This window comes from Hylobates moloch, unplaced genomic scaffold (genome assembly GCF_009828535.3).
Source record: "Hylobates moloch isolate HMO894 unplaced genomic scaffold, HMol_V3 SCAFFOLD_6, whole genome shotgun sequence".
Lineage (NCBI taxonomy): Eukaryota > Metazoa > Chordata > Mammalia > Primates > Hylobatidae > Hylobates > Hylobates moloch.
The window spans coordinates 109,009,130-109,026,323 of record NW_026652281.1 but is presented as its reverse complement, the minus strand read 5'-3'; the positions used below and the strand labels follow the sequence as shown (position 1 = coordinate 109,026,323).

Below are 17,194 nucleotides of genomic sequence, written 5' to 3'. Positions count from 1 at the left end.
GGAGAGACTGGGAGATGCTATGCTGATGGCTGGGAAGGAGGAGGAAGGGGCCAGGAACCAAGGGTTGCAGGCAACATTTCTAGAAGCTAGAAGAGACAAGGAAACAGATTGTCCCCCAGATCCTCCAAGAAAGAACACAGCCATGCTCACCCATTTTAGATTTCTGTCCTCCAGACCTATGAGAGTATAAATTTGCATTATGTGAAGCCATGAAGTTTGTGGTCACTTGTTATAGTAGCAACGGGACACCAATACTAACTACACACCATGAGTATGGCACCCTTTCTCATGTAAAATGATATATCATGAACAACTTTCCATTAATTCAATACACTTGCATGACACTGTTTTTATTGTGGTAAAATATACATAACAGTTGTCACTTAAATCATTTATAAGTATATGGTTTAGTGGTTCTAAGTACATTCATATTGCTGTGCCCCCATCACCACCATCCACCTCCAGAACATTGTCATCTTCCCAAACTGAAACTCTGTACCCATTAAACTATAACTCCCCAATACCCACCACCCTCCCAGCCCCTTGGAAACCATCATCCTGTCTTTCCTTCTATCTCTATGAATTTGACCAGTCTGGGTACCTCATCTAAGCGGAGTCATACAGTGTTTGTCCTTTTGTGACTGTCCTATTTCACCTTGCATAAGGTCCTCAAGGTTCTTCCATGTTGTAGCATGTGTCAGAATTTCCTTCCTTTTTTTTTTTTTGAGATGGAGTCTCGCCCTGTAGCCCAGGCTGGAGTGCAATGGCACGATCTTGGCTCACTGCAATCTCTGCCTCCCGGGTTCAAACGATTCTCCTGCCTCAGCCTCCTGAGTAGCTGGGATTACAGGTACCTGCTACCATGCCTGGCTAATTTTTGTATTTTTAGTAGAGACAGGGTTTCACCATGTTGGCCAGGCTGGTCTCGAACTCCTGACTTCATGATCTACCCACCGCAGCCTCCCACAGTGCTGGGATTACAGACGTGAGCCACCACGCCCTGTCCATTTCCTTCCTTGTTAAGGCTGAATAGCATCACATCGTACCGTATTTTGTTTTTTCCATTCAGCCACTGATGACCATTTGGATTGTTTCCACCTTTTGGCTATTGTGATTAGTGCTGCTACACATGGGTGTACAAGACACTGTTTTTAATGGCAATAAAATTCACCATATAAATGTACTGTGGCCTGATTAACTGGTCCCCCATATTGAATGTTGTAATTGCCCCCGAGTTTCTATTACAGCATACAGTGCTGCAGTGAATATTCAAGCAGTTCATCTTGTCCACATCATTAATTATTTTTCGTAAGAAATTTTTAGAAGTAACATTGCCAAGTCAGAGTCTGCACATGTATTTCTTTCTCTTTTTAAATAATTTAATGTCTTGGATTTTTTCTCTAATATTTTAACATTTTAAAATTACGTAAAGAATACAATTCAAACAATTCAGAGATGTATACGTTCCAAATGAGGTGTCTTCCTTCTCCTTCTTAATCCCCTCTCTGAGGTCAGCAATTTAACAGTTTGGGGATAATCCTTATGTATATGGATTATAAACAAAAGAGTCTCTTATTGCCTTCAAAAGTTATATGTGCTAACTTCACCACAAACAAAAGAGGCAAAATAACTTATATTGATCAGTCTGATTTTGACATAGACTGTTGAGCTGTTCTTCATGAAGATTCTGTGAAAGCTGTAAGGTTCCATAAAAATGTCAGGCTTGTTATTACTGTAGTTCACACTCTAATAGGCTTTTCACCTGCAGATGAGAAGTGACTGAGCCTCCACTAGAACAGGGCTGGTGGCTCCTTCCAGGTCAGTGCATTTTTGGTGTTAACTCTCCAGCTGTCTGCAGTTTCTATGGATCCATCAACCATCCTTCCCACATTCCTTTTAGTGCAACACTAAAATGGCCTGAGCCTCTGCAGGTGTGTTTGTGTAGGGGGTCTTCAAAACATTGCCAATTATGTTCTTACTTGCCTTGTTTGATTTCTGCCTGCTGCCCACACATCTGGCCTTCTCCTTTTTTAGGTCCTGGTTTACAACTTCTCAAGGAAAGGTTCTTCAAAGGAAGGAGTAATGAATTGTGACATTTTTAGATTCCTGGACCTCTCAGTGATTAGGACATCAAAAATGCTCCATAAATGTTGTCTGTATGAGTGATAGTAATTGGGTCAGAACAAGATTTCATGGCCCTTCGTCAAGTAAGCTGAAGCTAAGGGAGGTGGCAGGGCATCCTCCCAACATCCCTCTGCTCTGCCGCTTTCTAACCGGGTGACCTTGGGCAGATGTCCTTGAATTTCTCTGAACCTTAGCTTCCCATAAGGTAGGGGGAATCAAATCCTCTTTTCTGAGTGGTTATGAAGTTTAAATAGACAAATGGATGGGAAGGAGCTCTGTAAACTGCAAATTACTATACAAATAAGATTTTTTTTCCCAATGTAGGTGATTTTGCTCCTTTGGGTTTATGGTGAAGTTAGCACATGTAATTTTGGAGGTAATAAATGATTCTTGTTAAAAAATCCTTTCTTTATCAAGGGCTCACCTCTTGACTGGTTTATGGTTAGAAAAATATTCCTCGAGAATATTTAGCATGTGATGGAAGTTTCTTTTCAATGAGGATTCACACTGCAGATATGGTTATAATTGTGAATGCCAATAGTCATCATAGTAATAATAATGATAACATCAACAGCTTTTTGTTTGAGTATTTACTATGTGCCAAGTATTGAGATAAGCATTTTATATAAATGTTCTCATTAAATTCTCATGACTACTCTATAAAATAGATAGCGTTAATACCACTTTACGGACAGGGAAACTGAGCACAGACAACTTAGTTAATTTTCCCAAAGGCACACAGCTATTAATGTATAATCACTACCCTATGCCGTTCCTCAAATAAAGTCATTAGTATTTACCATGACCACACAGCTGATGTTGCCACTCTGGAAGCCGCAGAGTTTACAGAGAAGACATGCCACTGCTGGTCTTAACCTCCCCTTCAGAATTGTTGCCTACCTGACAAGGGTGTCCCGTGAATGATAACGGCGATGCCTTTCCGGTTCTTGGCCAGGCGGCCTTCTGCAGAAATGTCAATGCCCAGGTGGCGAGCGATTGCTTTGCTCACTGGGTTGTTTTCTACCTCTCCAACTTCCTCCATTGAGTGGCTGTCAATGCTCTGAAGCTTGTCAGCTGCAAATTTAAAATATATGTGTGTGCACACACGGCATGCATGCTACACAGCCGGAATTTACATGGGTACTGATGGAAATGGGAATGGATATTTCTTTTTAAATGCTGTTTTTTTAAATGGCAAACATTGCAGCAGTCCCCACTTGTAGTGTATGAGAAGGCCCTTTTGGGCTAATAATTTGTTTATAACTACTAAAATAAAAAAACAGATTTTTTGACTCTACTTTCATTTTGGGGAATCTCTCTTGCTGAAAAGTAGAAAGGACATTTGTGTACAAAGGAGGATGGCTTACAGTGGCAAAATATTAGAAACTAGTGAAATCTGCAGCATTAAGGGAAATGGCTGAATAAATGATGGCAAATTCATATTATAGAACCAATACACAGCAGCTATTAAAATGATGGCTTCGGTATCACAGACTAGTCAACTATAGCCCACAGGCCAAATCTGTCCTGCTGCTTGTTTTCGTAAATAAAGTTGTATTGGAACATAACCACATCCTTTGATTACATATTGTCTTTGTCATCACAGCCACCCTCCAAAGGCAGAGTTGAGTAGTTTCGGCAGAGACTGTATAGCCTTCAAAGCCCCAAATATTTACTATCTGGCCTTTTATGGGAAAAGTTTGCCAAACCTTGATTTATTAAATGCATTGGCCTAGAGGAACGTCTAGAAAAAAGCAAGCGGCAGGATCATATGTGTATTAATTGTAGAGTAGTGTGCAGCCAGATACATATAGTCATCCCAAATACATTCAGTGTTTTAATAACAAAACTAGGATGACGCTCTGAATTTTGCACTGTAACTTGCTTTTCACATAATATATCGTGGACATCTTTCCATTTACTTAAATACAGGTCTAGCTCATTCTGGTTTTTTTTGTTTTTGTTTTTTGTTTTTCTTGAGATGGCATCTCGCTCTGTTGCCAGGCTAGAGTGCAAATGGCACAATCTTGGCTCACTGCAACCACTGCCTCCCAGGTTCAAGTGATTCTCCTGCCTCAGCCTCCCAAGTAGCTGGGACTACAGGCATGTGCCACCATGCCCGGCTAATTTTTTGTATTTTTAGTAGAGACAGGGTTTCATCATGTTAGCCAGGATGGTCTCGAACTCCTGACCTCATGATCCGCCTGCCTTGGCCTCCCAAAGTGCTGGAATTACAGCGTGAGCCACCTTGCCCGGCCTAGCTCATTCTTTTTAAATAGCTGCTAAATAACTCCCACTGTATGGCTTTGTCACAATTTCACTAGTTCCCTACTGATGGGCATTTAGATGGTTTTCATGCTTTTTTCATCCTAAGCATTGTGGTATGCTTTCTTCTCCGTGGGATGTCCAGGGTCAGCCCTGGAGGAGCCCAGGCAGGGGAACAGAGTCAGGGTGTATGGGGTGGGGAGGGCTGCTCGGAGAGACCAGGAGCCACTTGGGGGCCCGTCAATATAGCCAGGGTGGATTAAATATGAGGCATGGAGCCAGAAATTTCTGTCTTTAATCTCAGTTTTGCTGTTACATGCTCCTGACTTAACTTATCTGGTTGATGAGGGCTATGAATGACGACTTAGCTCCCTAAAGATCTCCTGAGCCTCACCCATGATTCCTGTTCTGGGGGTGGGCACAGGACAAGGTTGCTTATGCCTTATCATGGTTTATAATGACCAGCAAATGGCCCCCATGAACCAGTTTCACTGAATCTAATTTTCTAAATATGGTTCCAACATCTTGTAAAACTTGGGGAAAATAAATGCCATAAAATGGGCCCATAATGCTGGGAGGTCGAGAGAAGAGCTCTCTAATGGCCCAACTCGGGGGACACTGGGGAGAATGTCCCCCATCCCCATAATGTTTCTCTAAACACCTTCCAGGCTGCCGGAATCTTAGCAGGAAAGATTCAGGCCTTCATTTAGTCTAGTTGAAACACAAATTACTGTGGCAAGAATGTATTGTATGCTAAGCTCATCAGCCAGCTCTCAAGCTTGTATCCTACTGTGAGCGGCAGATCAGAGCTTCTCCGGAGGGCAGCTGTGGTGGGCCAGGCAGGATGGGCTAGGAGCCATACTAGGAGGCTTGGAGAAAGTGACAAGGTACTGAATATTGTCTTCCTACTTCCGCTTGGAGAGAACTAGTATCAAAACATTAAAATGCTCGGTTACTTTGGAACATGATTTTTTCCAGGCTTTCCTCATCCTCCTCTTCCTCTAGATAGGTTTTGGACTCAACCAACAGGGCGTGCCACTCTTCCAGGTTGGATGTGACAGAGATCCCTCGGCTCAGCGATGTCCTCTTCGTGCTATTGGAAGTTCCCTGATCTGATGAGGTTATATCTCCCTCTTCTGCCAGAGAGCAAAGGATGAAAACACCAGGGGAAGAGTTGGGAGGGGGGGACAACAGAGATGGGGGCAGAAAAGGAAAAAAAAGATGAAGAGGAGATTCACCATACGGGCTCCCATCACCCTGGACCATTCAACCCAAATAAACAGGAACTGCAGTCAGTCGGCTATTCCTCAGTCTCTCTGTGCACACTGTTTCTACATTTTAACATTTGTTTAGGAACTAAAATTATACATTTGCTTAGAAAATGTGGAAAACTCAGAAGAGCTAAAAATGATGGAATTCAGCTACAAAAAGAGGTGGAGATAGACAAAGAAATGGTGACAGAGAAATTGTACTAAATTTTATCATACCAGCACAGGAGAGCTGCAACCTCTCAGATTTTTAATTTTTAATTCTTTGAAACTAAGCTTGGGGTTATATTGTACATACTTATGTGTAGCCTGCTTTCCCCTTTAATTTATCATGACCATTTCCTGTGTCATTGTTAGGGACAGCTATCCTTTTGTTGGCCCAACACCTTCCTCATTCATTGGCCATTGCTCTATAGCATTTCAGGGGTGCAGTGGGCTGTGACTGTATAAGGTGATCCCCCTCTGCTACAGGGCAAGACATTCCCTTTGTCACACAAGGTAGAAATTGAGCCAGAGGTGTTGCAGCTCTCTTGTGAATGGTGGTCCTGTGACTTGGGGCTGTGGGCCTTCCCTGGAAGGAAGGGAAGCAGAGAAGGATGATCTATAGCGTGAGAGCAGAGTGAGTAGACAAAGCTCATCAGAGAGGCACTGGTGAGAAGCAGGGCATGTGCCTTTCTGGGTTCCCTCTGCACCCACTGATCCTGGCTTAGATCACCTTCCATTGGGCCAGATGGATAAGGGAGCCCGCAATCATGGTGTGTGAGGACAAGGGGAGCACCAAGGCCTTCTCTGCCTTTGGGAGGTCCTTTGTACATTGCAGCCCTTGCCGCCCTGCCTTGGGCTGCTGGGCAGTCTCTCTGATGGTGTGTCTCTCCTCACACTCTCTTCATGACTGTGAGCTCTCAAAGGTAGAGATTCATTGCGTTTTCTGATTTTTTTTCCCCAGCACTTTTTTCACTAATTTTTTTTTCCACCACTTCAGCTCAGTGCTTGCAACACAGTGGGTCCTTGTGATGGGCTTAATGGTGTTCTTTCCCAATTCATATGTGGAAGTCCTAACCCCCGAATGTCTCAGAATGTGACTGCATTTGGAGATAGGACCTTTGAAAAGGTAATTAAGATAAGATGAGGTCACATGGGTGGGTCCCAATCCAGTAGGACTGGTGTCCTTATGAGGAGAGGAGATTAGGACACAGACACACACAAAAGGAAGACCAGGTGAAGACATAGGGAAAAGACAGCCAACTGCAAGACCGGATTCAGAAGAAAGCAACCCTGCTGATACTCGGCCTTGGACTTCTAGCCTTCAGATTTGGGAGAAAATAAACTTCTGTTGGTTAGGCCACTCAGTGTGTGGTATTTGCAATGGCAGCCCTAGCAAACTCAAGGAACGTGACTAGGAGATAGGGTGGGTGGCAGCTGTCTTCTCTCATCTTCTCCTTTTAAGCCAAACTAGTGGTCTCTGATTAGCTTCTATTTCCTGGACAATGATACAGGTCCAAGGGCAGGAAAAATAATTCCATTCAATCCATTAATGCATTCACTCACACAGCACCCATTTATTGGGCACTATTGGGTCTACTGCTGTTCCATGCACTGGTTTTACACGTGGGGAATATTTGATCAATGCCTTTACAGGGACTTCTTGGCTAGTGGTAGAGGCAGTGTAAAGAAAATAATTACGTGTATGACTGTTACACAGATAAAAGCAAGTAAAAACAAGGTGGGAACATTTCCAGGATGAGGTTACAGAGAAGCAGTAAAGAGAAGATGCATCGTCATAAGTCACACAGTCCCACAAGTCAGCGAGGAACCTTTATGGCCAAGCACACAAGAGCCCCTGGGCAGATGATGGGATAACTCAGGGGTGGTAGGCCAGAAAGGGCACAATTCTGAGAGCACAGGACAGCTCTGTGATTGGAGTTTGGCCTGAGGACTATGGAGGGGCTGGTCTTTTGCTTGTGTGAATGCCCACCCTCTGCTTTTAGGGCACCAGTTTCTACCTTGTGTGACACATTATTTTGCCTTACCTAGGTCTACCCATAGGAGGCAGTGGTTACCATCATGGACTCTGGAGTCAGAGAGCCCTGGGCTGGAATCCTGATTCTGCCATTTAAAACTGTGGAGCTGGCCTCTCTGCGCTCAGTTTCTCATCTGTACGTCCAAAGCCCTCAACGTGGCATCCAGCAAGTGTTCTTCCATCTATATTAGCTGTTTTTAGGTCATACTACCCCAACTGGGCCCTAGTGACAGCAGAATGTGTTCCATCCTCTGCATCCATAAAAAGGGGGTAACATGACCCATTTTGTAAGGGTTAGAAATAAAATACACACGGCAGGCAGCACCTGCCTGGCACCTGGCAGGTACTCAGAAACGGGTTGGTCCCAGAGCAGGGGTAATTCAGAGGGGTGAAGGCAATGGTTAGCATGAGGGGTTCTCCACGTTGAGTTCTCACCATTCTCCTGTGCCAGATTCTCCAGATATTTCGTCTTCATCTGCTCCTCTTTTGACTTCTTTATCTGCTTAAAGTACTCGTACAGTTCTGGGGGCAGCTTCTCCCCAGGGTTGCGGGGAGGCAGCAGCAGGGTGTTGTAGGAATCATAGCCCTTCAGCTTCCGCAAGATCTGCTCGAGGGGAGAACAGGAACCCTGTTGGTCTCACTAGAAATCTCCCTGCAGCTCTAAGTAGGTCTGCTCACTGATTCTGTAAAACTCCTTCTCCTGCCTGAGGCTGAGACTTATACAAATACTTTCTGGATTTCAAAGAGTGGGGCCCTTTGGAGAGGTCTCAGAAGTAGGGCTGATCTCTGAGCCTGTGGGGATACATGATCTTTATTTTGCTCCATTTCAGCCTGGGCATTTCACATGTGGAAATATATTTTCTTCTTGTTTTGAAACTAATATACACTCTTTTCCTTTTTTTCCCATGCCAAAATTTCAGAACTCCATTATCTACCTTGAGTGACACATTCATTCTTAAACAATATTGTGGTTAGCAATTTTACATTAAGCAAGGGTGTGGTCTCATAAACAGATGATCCACGGGAAAAAAAGAGGTAAAATAGTATTAAGTATGTGTATGTGTGCACATGTGTGTGAATGTGTATTAGGGCTGCCAGATAAAATAAAAGATGCCTAGTTAAATTTGAGTTTCACATAAACAATGAAAAACTTTTTAGTATAAATATGTCCTGTGTAATATTTGAGACATACTAAAAAATATTTGTTATTTATCTGAAATTCAAATTTAACTAGACAGCCTGTATTTTTTTCTCCTAAATCTGGCAATCCTAGTGTGTATGTGTATTTATAAGATGCAGTAAAATTAAGTTTTAAAAAGCATTTACTTCTTCTACAACCTGACTTATTGGTATCAAAAATCTGTTTTGTTAGGTAACCCTTCTTCAGGATCCCCATTTTTAGTTATTTGAACACCACTGCTAATAAGCTCCATGTAAAATAAGATCCATGTAAATTCTAAAATTTACATGGAAGGGCAAAATTAAAGTATTAATGAAAAGGAATAAAAGAAGGGTACTGCCCTACCAGATGACAAGCCTTATTAGGAAGCTGTAGTAATAGACAGAGTGGCAATGATGCTGGAACAGACACATTGACCACTGAAATAGAAGAGAAAGCTCAGAACTGACCCATTTATTTATGGAACTGTGATAAAGGATAGAGGTGGCATAGAGAATCCGTGGGCAAAGGAGGCAATATGCCAAAGACTGGCTGATGCAGGGCACAAAGGCGTGGCAAACAAGCAGCAACTGGGGCAACTCCAAAGGGCCAACCCAGCTCCAGAGCTTCCTGTGTGATTAGCTGAAGTCTCCGTTGCCATCTCATCACAGTTCATCTCCGTCCACCCAAATCTGCTGTCCTATTCTTCACAGGTGTTCCTGAGAGTGCCCCCAAAAAACCTCCCACATGCAAATCTCAAGTCTTAGATTGTGGTTTCCATGGAGCCTGACTCTTGATAGAAGGTGCTGTGCCAACAGAAGCCACTAAGGATCTCATAAATTCCTAATGAAAAGACTTTCCCCATAGGGGCAGATTCCCATTCTGAGAAAAACTTCTGGGAGCAGACTGCAAACTAAGCAGGCTATCAACACTGGAAGTAAAGAAGACAGAAGATTCAAAGGCTGAGTGGGGGAGGGTCCAGAGGAAGCAGAACCCCCACTCAGCTAAGCCACCTTCAAATTCCTGACCCACAGAAAGCACGAGATGACAAATGTTTATTGTTTTAAGTTGGTAAGTTTGGGGCTAATTTGTTATGCACCAAAAGATAACAAATACAGCATTGGGCGTCATGGACAGGAATACCTTATGAAGAAACAATGGAGCAACGTATTTAAAATCGTCAAGTGAAGAAAATGTAAGCCAAGAATATTGTATCTGATCTTCAAAAGTCACAGATAAATGGTTATGAATGTTTGAATACTCAGAGAATATCATTCCCATGATCTCTGCCTGAGAAATCCACCAGAGAATGAACTGTAGACAACCCAGAAGTGATGGGAGAAGCTTCATTGTAAGGATTGGTGTTGGGCATTCAATATGTCTTAGTGTAAAACTAAGACTCCATGATGGAAATTAAGTCCTGATACCTTAATACTATAAGCTCTGACAATATAGATAAAATATAAGTAGGAAATATGGGGGAAGGGTACATGAGATGACTACTCAGCTGGTATTAACTGGAAATAAAATCATTTTAAATTAGAGGATGGAAAAGGGAGAAGGAAAAAGAGATTACTAGCTAATTTTAATATTGCTCACAGGAGGGAATTAAGAGGCCGTTCCAAAGAGTAGGGCACTAAGGTTATTAGACAAAGGTGTAGCTCAAGGTAGGGGAGCAGGGTGGGAGCATGAAATGTGGATTTGGGGGAGCTGCTGGAACACAGCACAGAGGTCTCACCATGCTTATGGATAATAGGACTCAGTAGCCTTACTGTTAGTAAGAATATTGATATTACTATTTTGAAGCTATTTTATTAATTTAATTATTTTATTTTATTTTGAGACAGGGTCTCACTCTGTCACCCAGGCTGGAGTGCAGTGGTATGATCTTGGTTTACTGCAGCCTCGACCTCTCAGGCTCAACTGAACTCCCACCTCAGCCTCTCGAGTAGCTGGAACTATAGGTGTGTGCCACCATGTCCAGCTAAATTATTTTGTATTTTTTTTTTTTTTTTTTGAGCCGGAGTCTCACTCTGTCGCCCAGGCTGGAGTGCAGTGGCGTGATCACAGCTCACTGCAACCCCCGCCTCCCGGGTTCATGCCATTCCCCCGCCTCAGCCTCCCAAGTAGCTGGGACTACAGGAGCCTTCCACTACACCTGGCTAATTTTTTTTTGTATTTTTAGTAGAGACGGGGTTTCACCGTGTTAGCCAGGATGGTCTTGATCTCCTGACCTTGTGATCCACCTGCCTCGGCCTCCCAAAGTATTTTGTATTTTTTTTGTAGAGATAGAATTTTGCTATGTTGCCCAGGCTGGGCTCAAACTCCTGAGCTCAACCAGTCCTCCTTCCTTGGCCTCCCAAAATGCTAGGATTACAGGCGTGTACGATGGTGCCTGGCTAAATGTATATTTTATAAGATAAATTGATGAGTAAGTTTATATCCATGATTTTCAAGAGAAAGCAGAAACAAATGTATCATCGAAGAATTTAGATAAAATCCTATAATCTTAAATTGGAATTTGAAACATCATTATGTGTTATGATTTTTTTCCCCCCTTAAAAATCACATTTCCTAATTCTATTTACTAAAAAGACCTAGAAAGTCACAATCCAGTGGTCCAGACTGTGATCTCTAAATGCTATTTCATACTAAAAGGAACAAAGGCTCCTTGGAGAAATGATTGACTCTAGGTCTGGGCAGGAAATGAACCTGTTAAGTCTGAGACATCTTAGGAGTGTCCTCCCTGCCAGTGGGTGACAAGACTTCACCTCCCCCCAAATCTGTCAGTAAATCCCACGTAGGGAACCTGGACTTCCACGTCCATCTGGTGGTAAAGAAATGCCCTTCCTCCCCTCTGCTGGGGTAGTGTCAGCTGAGGTCTAGTGGAGAGTCAGAACTTTTGTCATTACCCAGTGGTCCTGGATAGTACGGCTACCCCTCTACTTTTCCATGCAGTCAGTGGAGGCCGTGTGGAGAGTAGTAACAAGGTACTCCTGCCCCTCCCACCCAGGAAGGTATCAATGGAGGCCTTGCGGAGAGCCAGAAATACCACTCCTGCCCAGCAGTAATGAAGAGCTCCTCTTACTGTTTGTCAAAGAAGGCCAAGGAGGGAACCTAGACTATTACCTGCATCTTGCAATAAGAAGGCATTGCCCCCTTCTCCTTGCCCAAGTCGTTTCAGAAAAGGCCAGTTAAAACAAAATTTAAATAGGGTCCAGAGTTTCATAACATCAAAAACGCCCAGGTTTTAACTAAAAATCCTTCAATATAGTAACAACCAGGAAAATTTCAGCTTGAATGATAAAAGAAAATGAATAGATATCAACTTCAAGGTAATAGTGATATTAGTTATCTTTCAAAGATTCTAAAGCAGCCATCATTGTAATGCTTTAGTGAACAATTATGAGCATACTTGAAGCAAATAAAAAAAAGAAGGTCTTAACAAAGAAACACAAGATATAAAAAAGAACCAAATGAAAATTTTAGAACATAAAAATACAGTTACCAAAATAAAAACTCAATATATGGGCAGAATGAAATGGATGGAGAAGAGAACTTGAAGATAAAATACTAGAAATTACTTACTCTGGATAACAGAGAAAATAGACTTAAAAAAAAGAAAAGAGCCTCAAAGAACTGTAAAACCGTAACAAAACAAAATATGAGTGTCATTTGAGCCCTGGAAGGAGAGTAGAAAGAGCATGAGGCTGAAAAAGGTACTCGAATAATGCCTGAAAAATTTCCAAATTGGAAAGAAGATAAAGATCAACAGATTCAAGAAACTCAGCAAATCCCAAACTGAATAAACCAAAAGAAATTTATGCCAAGACACGTTATAGTCAAACTTCTGTAAACTAAGACACAGAAAAATTCCTGAAGGCAGTGAGAGAGAAATGAAATCTTCCCTACAGAGGAAAAAAAAATAATTCAAATGACATCAGATTTCTCATTAGACCATGGAGGCCAGAAGAAAGTGGCATATATTCCAAGGGATGAAAGAACTGTCACCTCAGAATTCTATATCCAGTGAACAAATCCTTCAAGGATGAGGGGGGATGTCAAGGCATTCTCAGATGAAGGAAAACTAAGAAATTTCTATCAGCAGCATACCCTAACAACAGAGCTAAAGGTAGCTATCTAAACAGAAAATTAATAATAAAAGAAGAAATCTTGGCATATCAGAAAGGAAGAAAGAACAGAGAGTAAAAAGAGAGACAAATATAATACATTTTCCCTTTCCTCTGGGGTCTTCAAATGTATGTTTGATAGTTGAAACAATAATTATAGTGCTAGCTAATGTAAGAAAAATATTTAAGACAGTTATATTAAAAATTGGAAGGCTGAAGGGAGTTAAATGGAGGAAAGTTTTCTAAATTACACTAGAACTGGTAAAATGTCAATAACAGTGATTGACATTTAATCATTGACAGTCAATGATTATAATGTTATGTACAGATAACATAATACCTACAGCAATAACTAAAGGAGCTATACAAAGAGATACACCCAAAAAACACTCTGGGTAAATAAAAATTGAATTTTAACTAATGTTGAAGCAACTGACAGGAAAGTAGAAAAAAGTAAACAAAAAATTCCTGAAACCAAAAAAATTCCAAAAAACAAAACATGCAATGGCAGACATAAGTCCTGAAATAGTAATAATTACACTAAATGTAAACTAAATATATCAACTAAAGTCTAAATATATCAACTAAGGTCTAAATATATCAACTAAAATCAGAGACTGGCAGAGCATATTTTTTAAAATGACCCAATTACATGCTGTCTACAAGTAACTCAACTTCAAATACAATGATATTGGGAAGTTGCTACATACGGTTCTTCACTGTTTGCATTTTAACCATGAACATGCATTAGCTTTTCAATTAGTTGCTTAAAATGTCTAGGATTCTACTCAGGTCAAGGGAAGTGGGTCAGAAAAGCCTACAGGGAAGTAATCACTAAATTGACAAGGAAGAATTCAGGGGGGAAAAGATGGGAAAGGCCAGGAGGATGTTATTGCATGCAGAGAAAAGAGCATGAGTGCACAGCAGGGTCCAGCACGTGTAGAAAAACAGAGCTTGGCTTTGGCCTCTACTCACCTTTTCTTCTATGAGATACTGCTGATCAAATTCTAAGGAATAAAACTCAATGGGGAAGTTGCAGGGATTCTTCACTATCACCTCGGCCTTGTCTCCAGGTGCACAAAGTAGCAGTGGCCCCAGATCCAGGACTGAAGGACTAAATTCCAGGCGTGGCTCTAGACCTTGCCCACGTGCCAGCAGAGTAAGCTTTTGAGCACTCTGGGCAATCTGAAACACCAGGGTTTGGCTGTAGAATTTCTGGAAAACATAAAAACAAAACAAGCATCTGAATTTATTTCCATCACGTCATGTAAAACAAAACACCGCTGAGGGGAAAAAACTTACTATTTAGATTAAGAGAGAAAACTTATTATAAAATTGCATAGGAGTAATTTATATTACCGAATTAACATAAGTACTGGGTATTTAGAATGCCAGCCATCGTACCAAGTGCTAGATATCAAATAAATTCTGGGTATCTAGCATTCTAGCACTTGTATCAAGTGCTTCATCATTTGTAGCAAGCCCTCTGAGTGTCACTGTCACATCCCTTCGATCTTCCAGTGTGCTCAGGCTTCCATCTGCCACTGTCTGCACCTCTGGGCCTGAAGGTTCTCATTTCATGGACCCTGCTGCCCATGGGCAGGGGAGGGCAGGGAAGAAATGCCAGGGAAATGATACCATCTGGAATTAGTTATCAAGCAATGACTCTGGGGATTTATGGTAAAAAGACCCCAGCTCCCTTGCTCCTGAGGAGTGATGATTCTGAAGTGCGTACTTTGTGTATTTTCCCAGAGTTTGGCAGAATGCCAGAGCTGGGGCATTCAGTTCATCAGATACAATTACAACCAGATACTGGTTAATAGTGATATCATAACCACTCACATGTTTTCTCAAAATGGTACCCAAATCTACATTCCATCCCATAGTTCCTAGTCTGATTTCACTGGGGAACCTATCAAACATGCAGATCCTCAGATTCCATCCCTAGAAATCCTGACTCTGTAGGGGCAGAGTAAGGCTGGGATTCAGCATTTTTAACCAGATGCCTAGATTATTCTGGTATAGCTGGACTCGTGGCTTTGTTTGAGTGGAAATTATGCAAATCACAATTTGAAGACCTCCTATCTTAGCTTGAAGGGGAAAAAACAAATGGATGGAATGTATACAGACATACACACAGAAATATCTATTTCTGGACACAATAAGATAAATTATTGGCTAAGAAGGGTTTCTCTATAGTTATGGGCTTAGTACCTTATGATTCAAACTTCTATATTTTAATCGCTGCTTATGGAAATCTTTCTAAAACATTTCATTCATTGTCTTGAACATGTTATGATGCCTAAGAATTGTTGGTGTGGATGTCATTGATTTCGTGGCGCTGCTGATGTTGATGATGATGCAGATATATGGATTGTATGGGCTGCAGGGCTAACCAATTCCTTGTATACAGCTAATAAATTTCTCTCTTAATTGGTGGAAACATTTTATTAACTTTGACCAATTCCAACTCAACATTCATGAAACTGCTTGAACAAATCTATTTTTTTTTTTTTACTATATTTCCCTCATTAAGTAATGGAAAAAAAATCCACAATCTTGAGTAAACCCTTTGAAAATTTTAAGACTCTTTAAGAATGACAAACACATTACTAATTTTCTTTTAAATGGACTGGGAAGATTTTGATAATGATAAAAACATGGGTTTTATTTTAGAATGAGATAGGAAGTCGTTTGCTTTTTCTCTTTCTCACTGAAGGTGCTTAAGCATTTCCTCAAAGTGATTACAAGGAAAGTGGGAGTTAACCATAGCTCTTCTATAAAACACAGATCAATTTTTCTTTTAAAATAACAGAATAGAGAAAAATATATTTCCCAAGTGCCTCAGGCTTTGAATAAAAGTCTTTACAGTGCAACCTCTTGAGATTCTCTCTGGTTCGAGGATTTTATTAATTTTACTGTGTTCCTGGTCAGAAGTAGCTTTGAGTTGATTATGTTCACAAAATAAACATTTATGAGGCTCCAGGAGGCCATCTACTGGGACGCACTTTTCACGACTACTGATGATAATAGTTAATAGTTATTGAGAGACTTACTTACATAGAGCAGCATGCTGTGTACTTTATTCAATACTCTGCATTTAATCTTCAAAATGACCTTAGGAGGTAGTCATTACAGGTTGACAACAAGTTATCTGAAACCCAAGGGCCAGATACTTTCAAATTCAGATTTTTAAAATAGTAAACACAGTGCATATACCCTATGTTACCTAATACCCTCAGCAGGGTCTGGGGCAGGTCCCCTGTAATCAAACACATTAACAGTTGTTGGCAAGGTTTGACTCTGAAAACTAAGTGGTACAAATAAAGGTTGAATGGTGTCATGTCAGTTTAGACGAGATTTTTCTGCCAAATGAGTTTTAGTGTGAAGCTTATGAAATCTCAAACCCCCCACCCCCAGTTTTGGATCTTACTGGGTTTCAGAATTTCAATAAGGACTTTTGATATGCAACATTACTATTTTTTCTTTAATCTATGAGTGAACTGAGACTGAATGAGGCTAAGTAATTTCCTCAAAGACACAAAGCATGTAAGTGTGCAGAGGCAGAAGGCTACCAACCCAGGCCTTCTGATAAAAACTGATGTGTTAGTCTGATGATTCCAGACCGCCAGGCCACACAGCTCCTATGTGAACCAGAAGTGCTTGAGATGCCATATTCAGAAAAGCAAGGCGCAGGCTACTCAAAGCTTCCTTTGAGACCAAAACAAGCATGGACTTTGAGTAAAGCTCAAAGAGGTCCAGAGAATCTAAATGAAGCCACGTTTCTTTAAAGCTCACCTCTTCTTTTGGCATGAATTTCACTTGCACATTGGACTTCTCACCAGGATCCAAGACTCCAGAAATGGGCTGGATTTCGAAGATCCGTGTCTTTGGCTTTAATTCAGCACGTAGTTTCTGTCTTAAGTACTTCGGCATGTGTTTCTCCAGCTGGTTTATAAATATTAGACAATTAGATCATCTTCTATGGAAAATGAGTTCATGCACCTTCCACTCACACAACCCACATTTCCTGAGTACCTCTCGGGTGTCGGGGAATGTGTAGATACCAGAGGTACAAAGATGAATAAGACATTCCGCCCGACAGCATGGCCTGATAGGACCTCAAGCGCTGGGCTAAGGGCCCAGGTTTTATTCAGAAGGCAATGGTTGCCACTGAAAGTCTTTGAGCAGGAGATTGAAATGATGAGCGCCAAGACCTAGAGTTATA

General features: G+C 41.4%; 1 protein-coding gene across 1 annotated transcript in view; it reads right to left on the bottom strand.

Annotated features, from left to right (window-relative positions):
* HYDIN (HYDIN axonemal central pair apparatus protein) overlaps positions 1-17,194 on the bottom strand; it is a 397,956-nt gene that overhangs the window by 144,231 nt on the left and 236,531 nt on the right. Inside the window, exons 34-38 of the mRNA XM_032157850.2 lie at positions 16,765-16,914; positions 13,942-14,181; positions 8,113-8,281; positions 5,346-5,525; positions 3,025-3,198 (exon numbers count right to left, since the gene is read on the bottom strand). Of these exons, the coding sequence (XP_032013741.1) occupies positions 3,025-3,198; positions 5,346-5,525; positions 8,113-8,281; positions 13,942-14,181; positions 16,765-16,914 (913 nt within the window). The remainder of the gene's footprint in view (positions 1-3,024; positions 3,199-5,345; positions 5,526-8,112; positions 8,282-13,941; positions 14,182-16,764; positions 16,915-17,194) is intronic.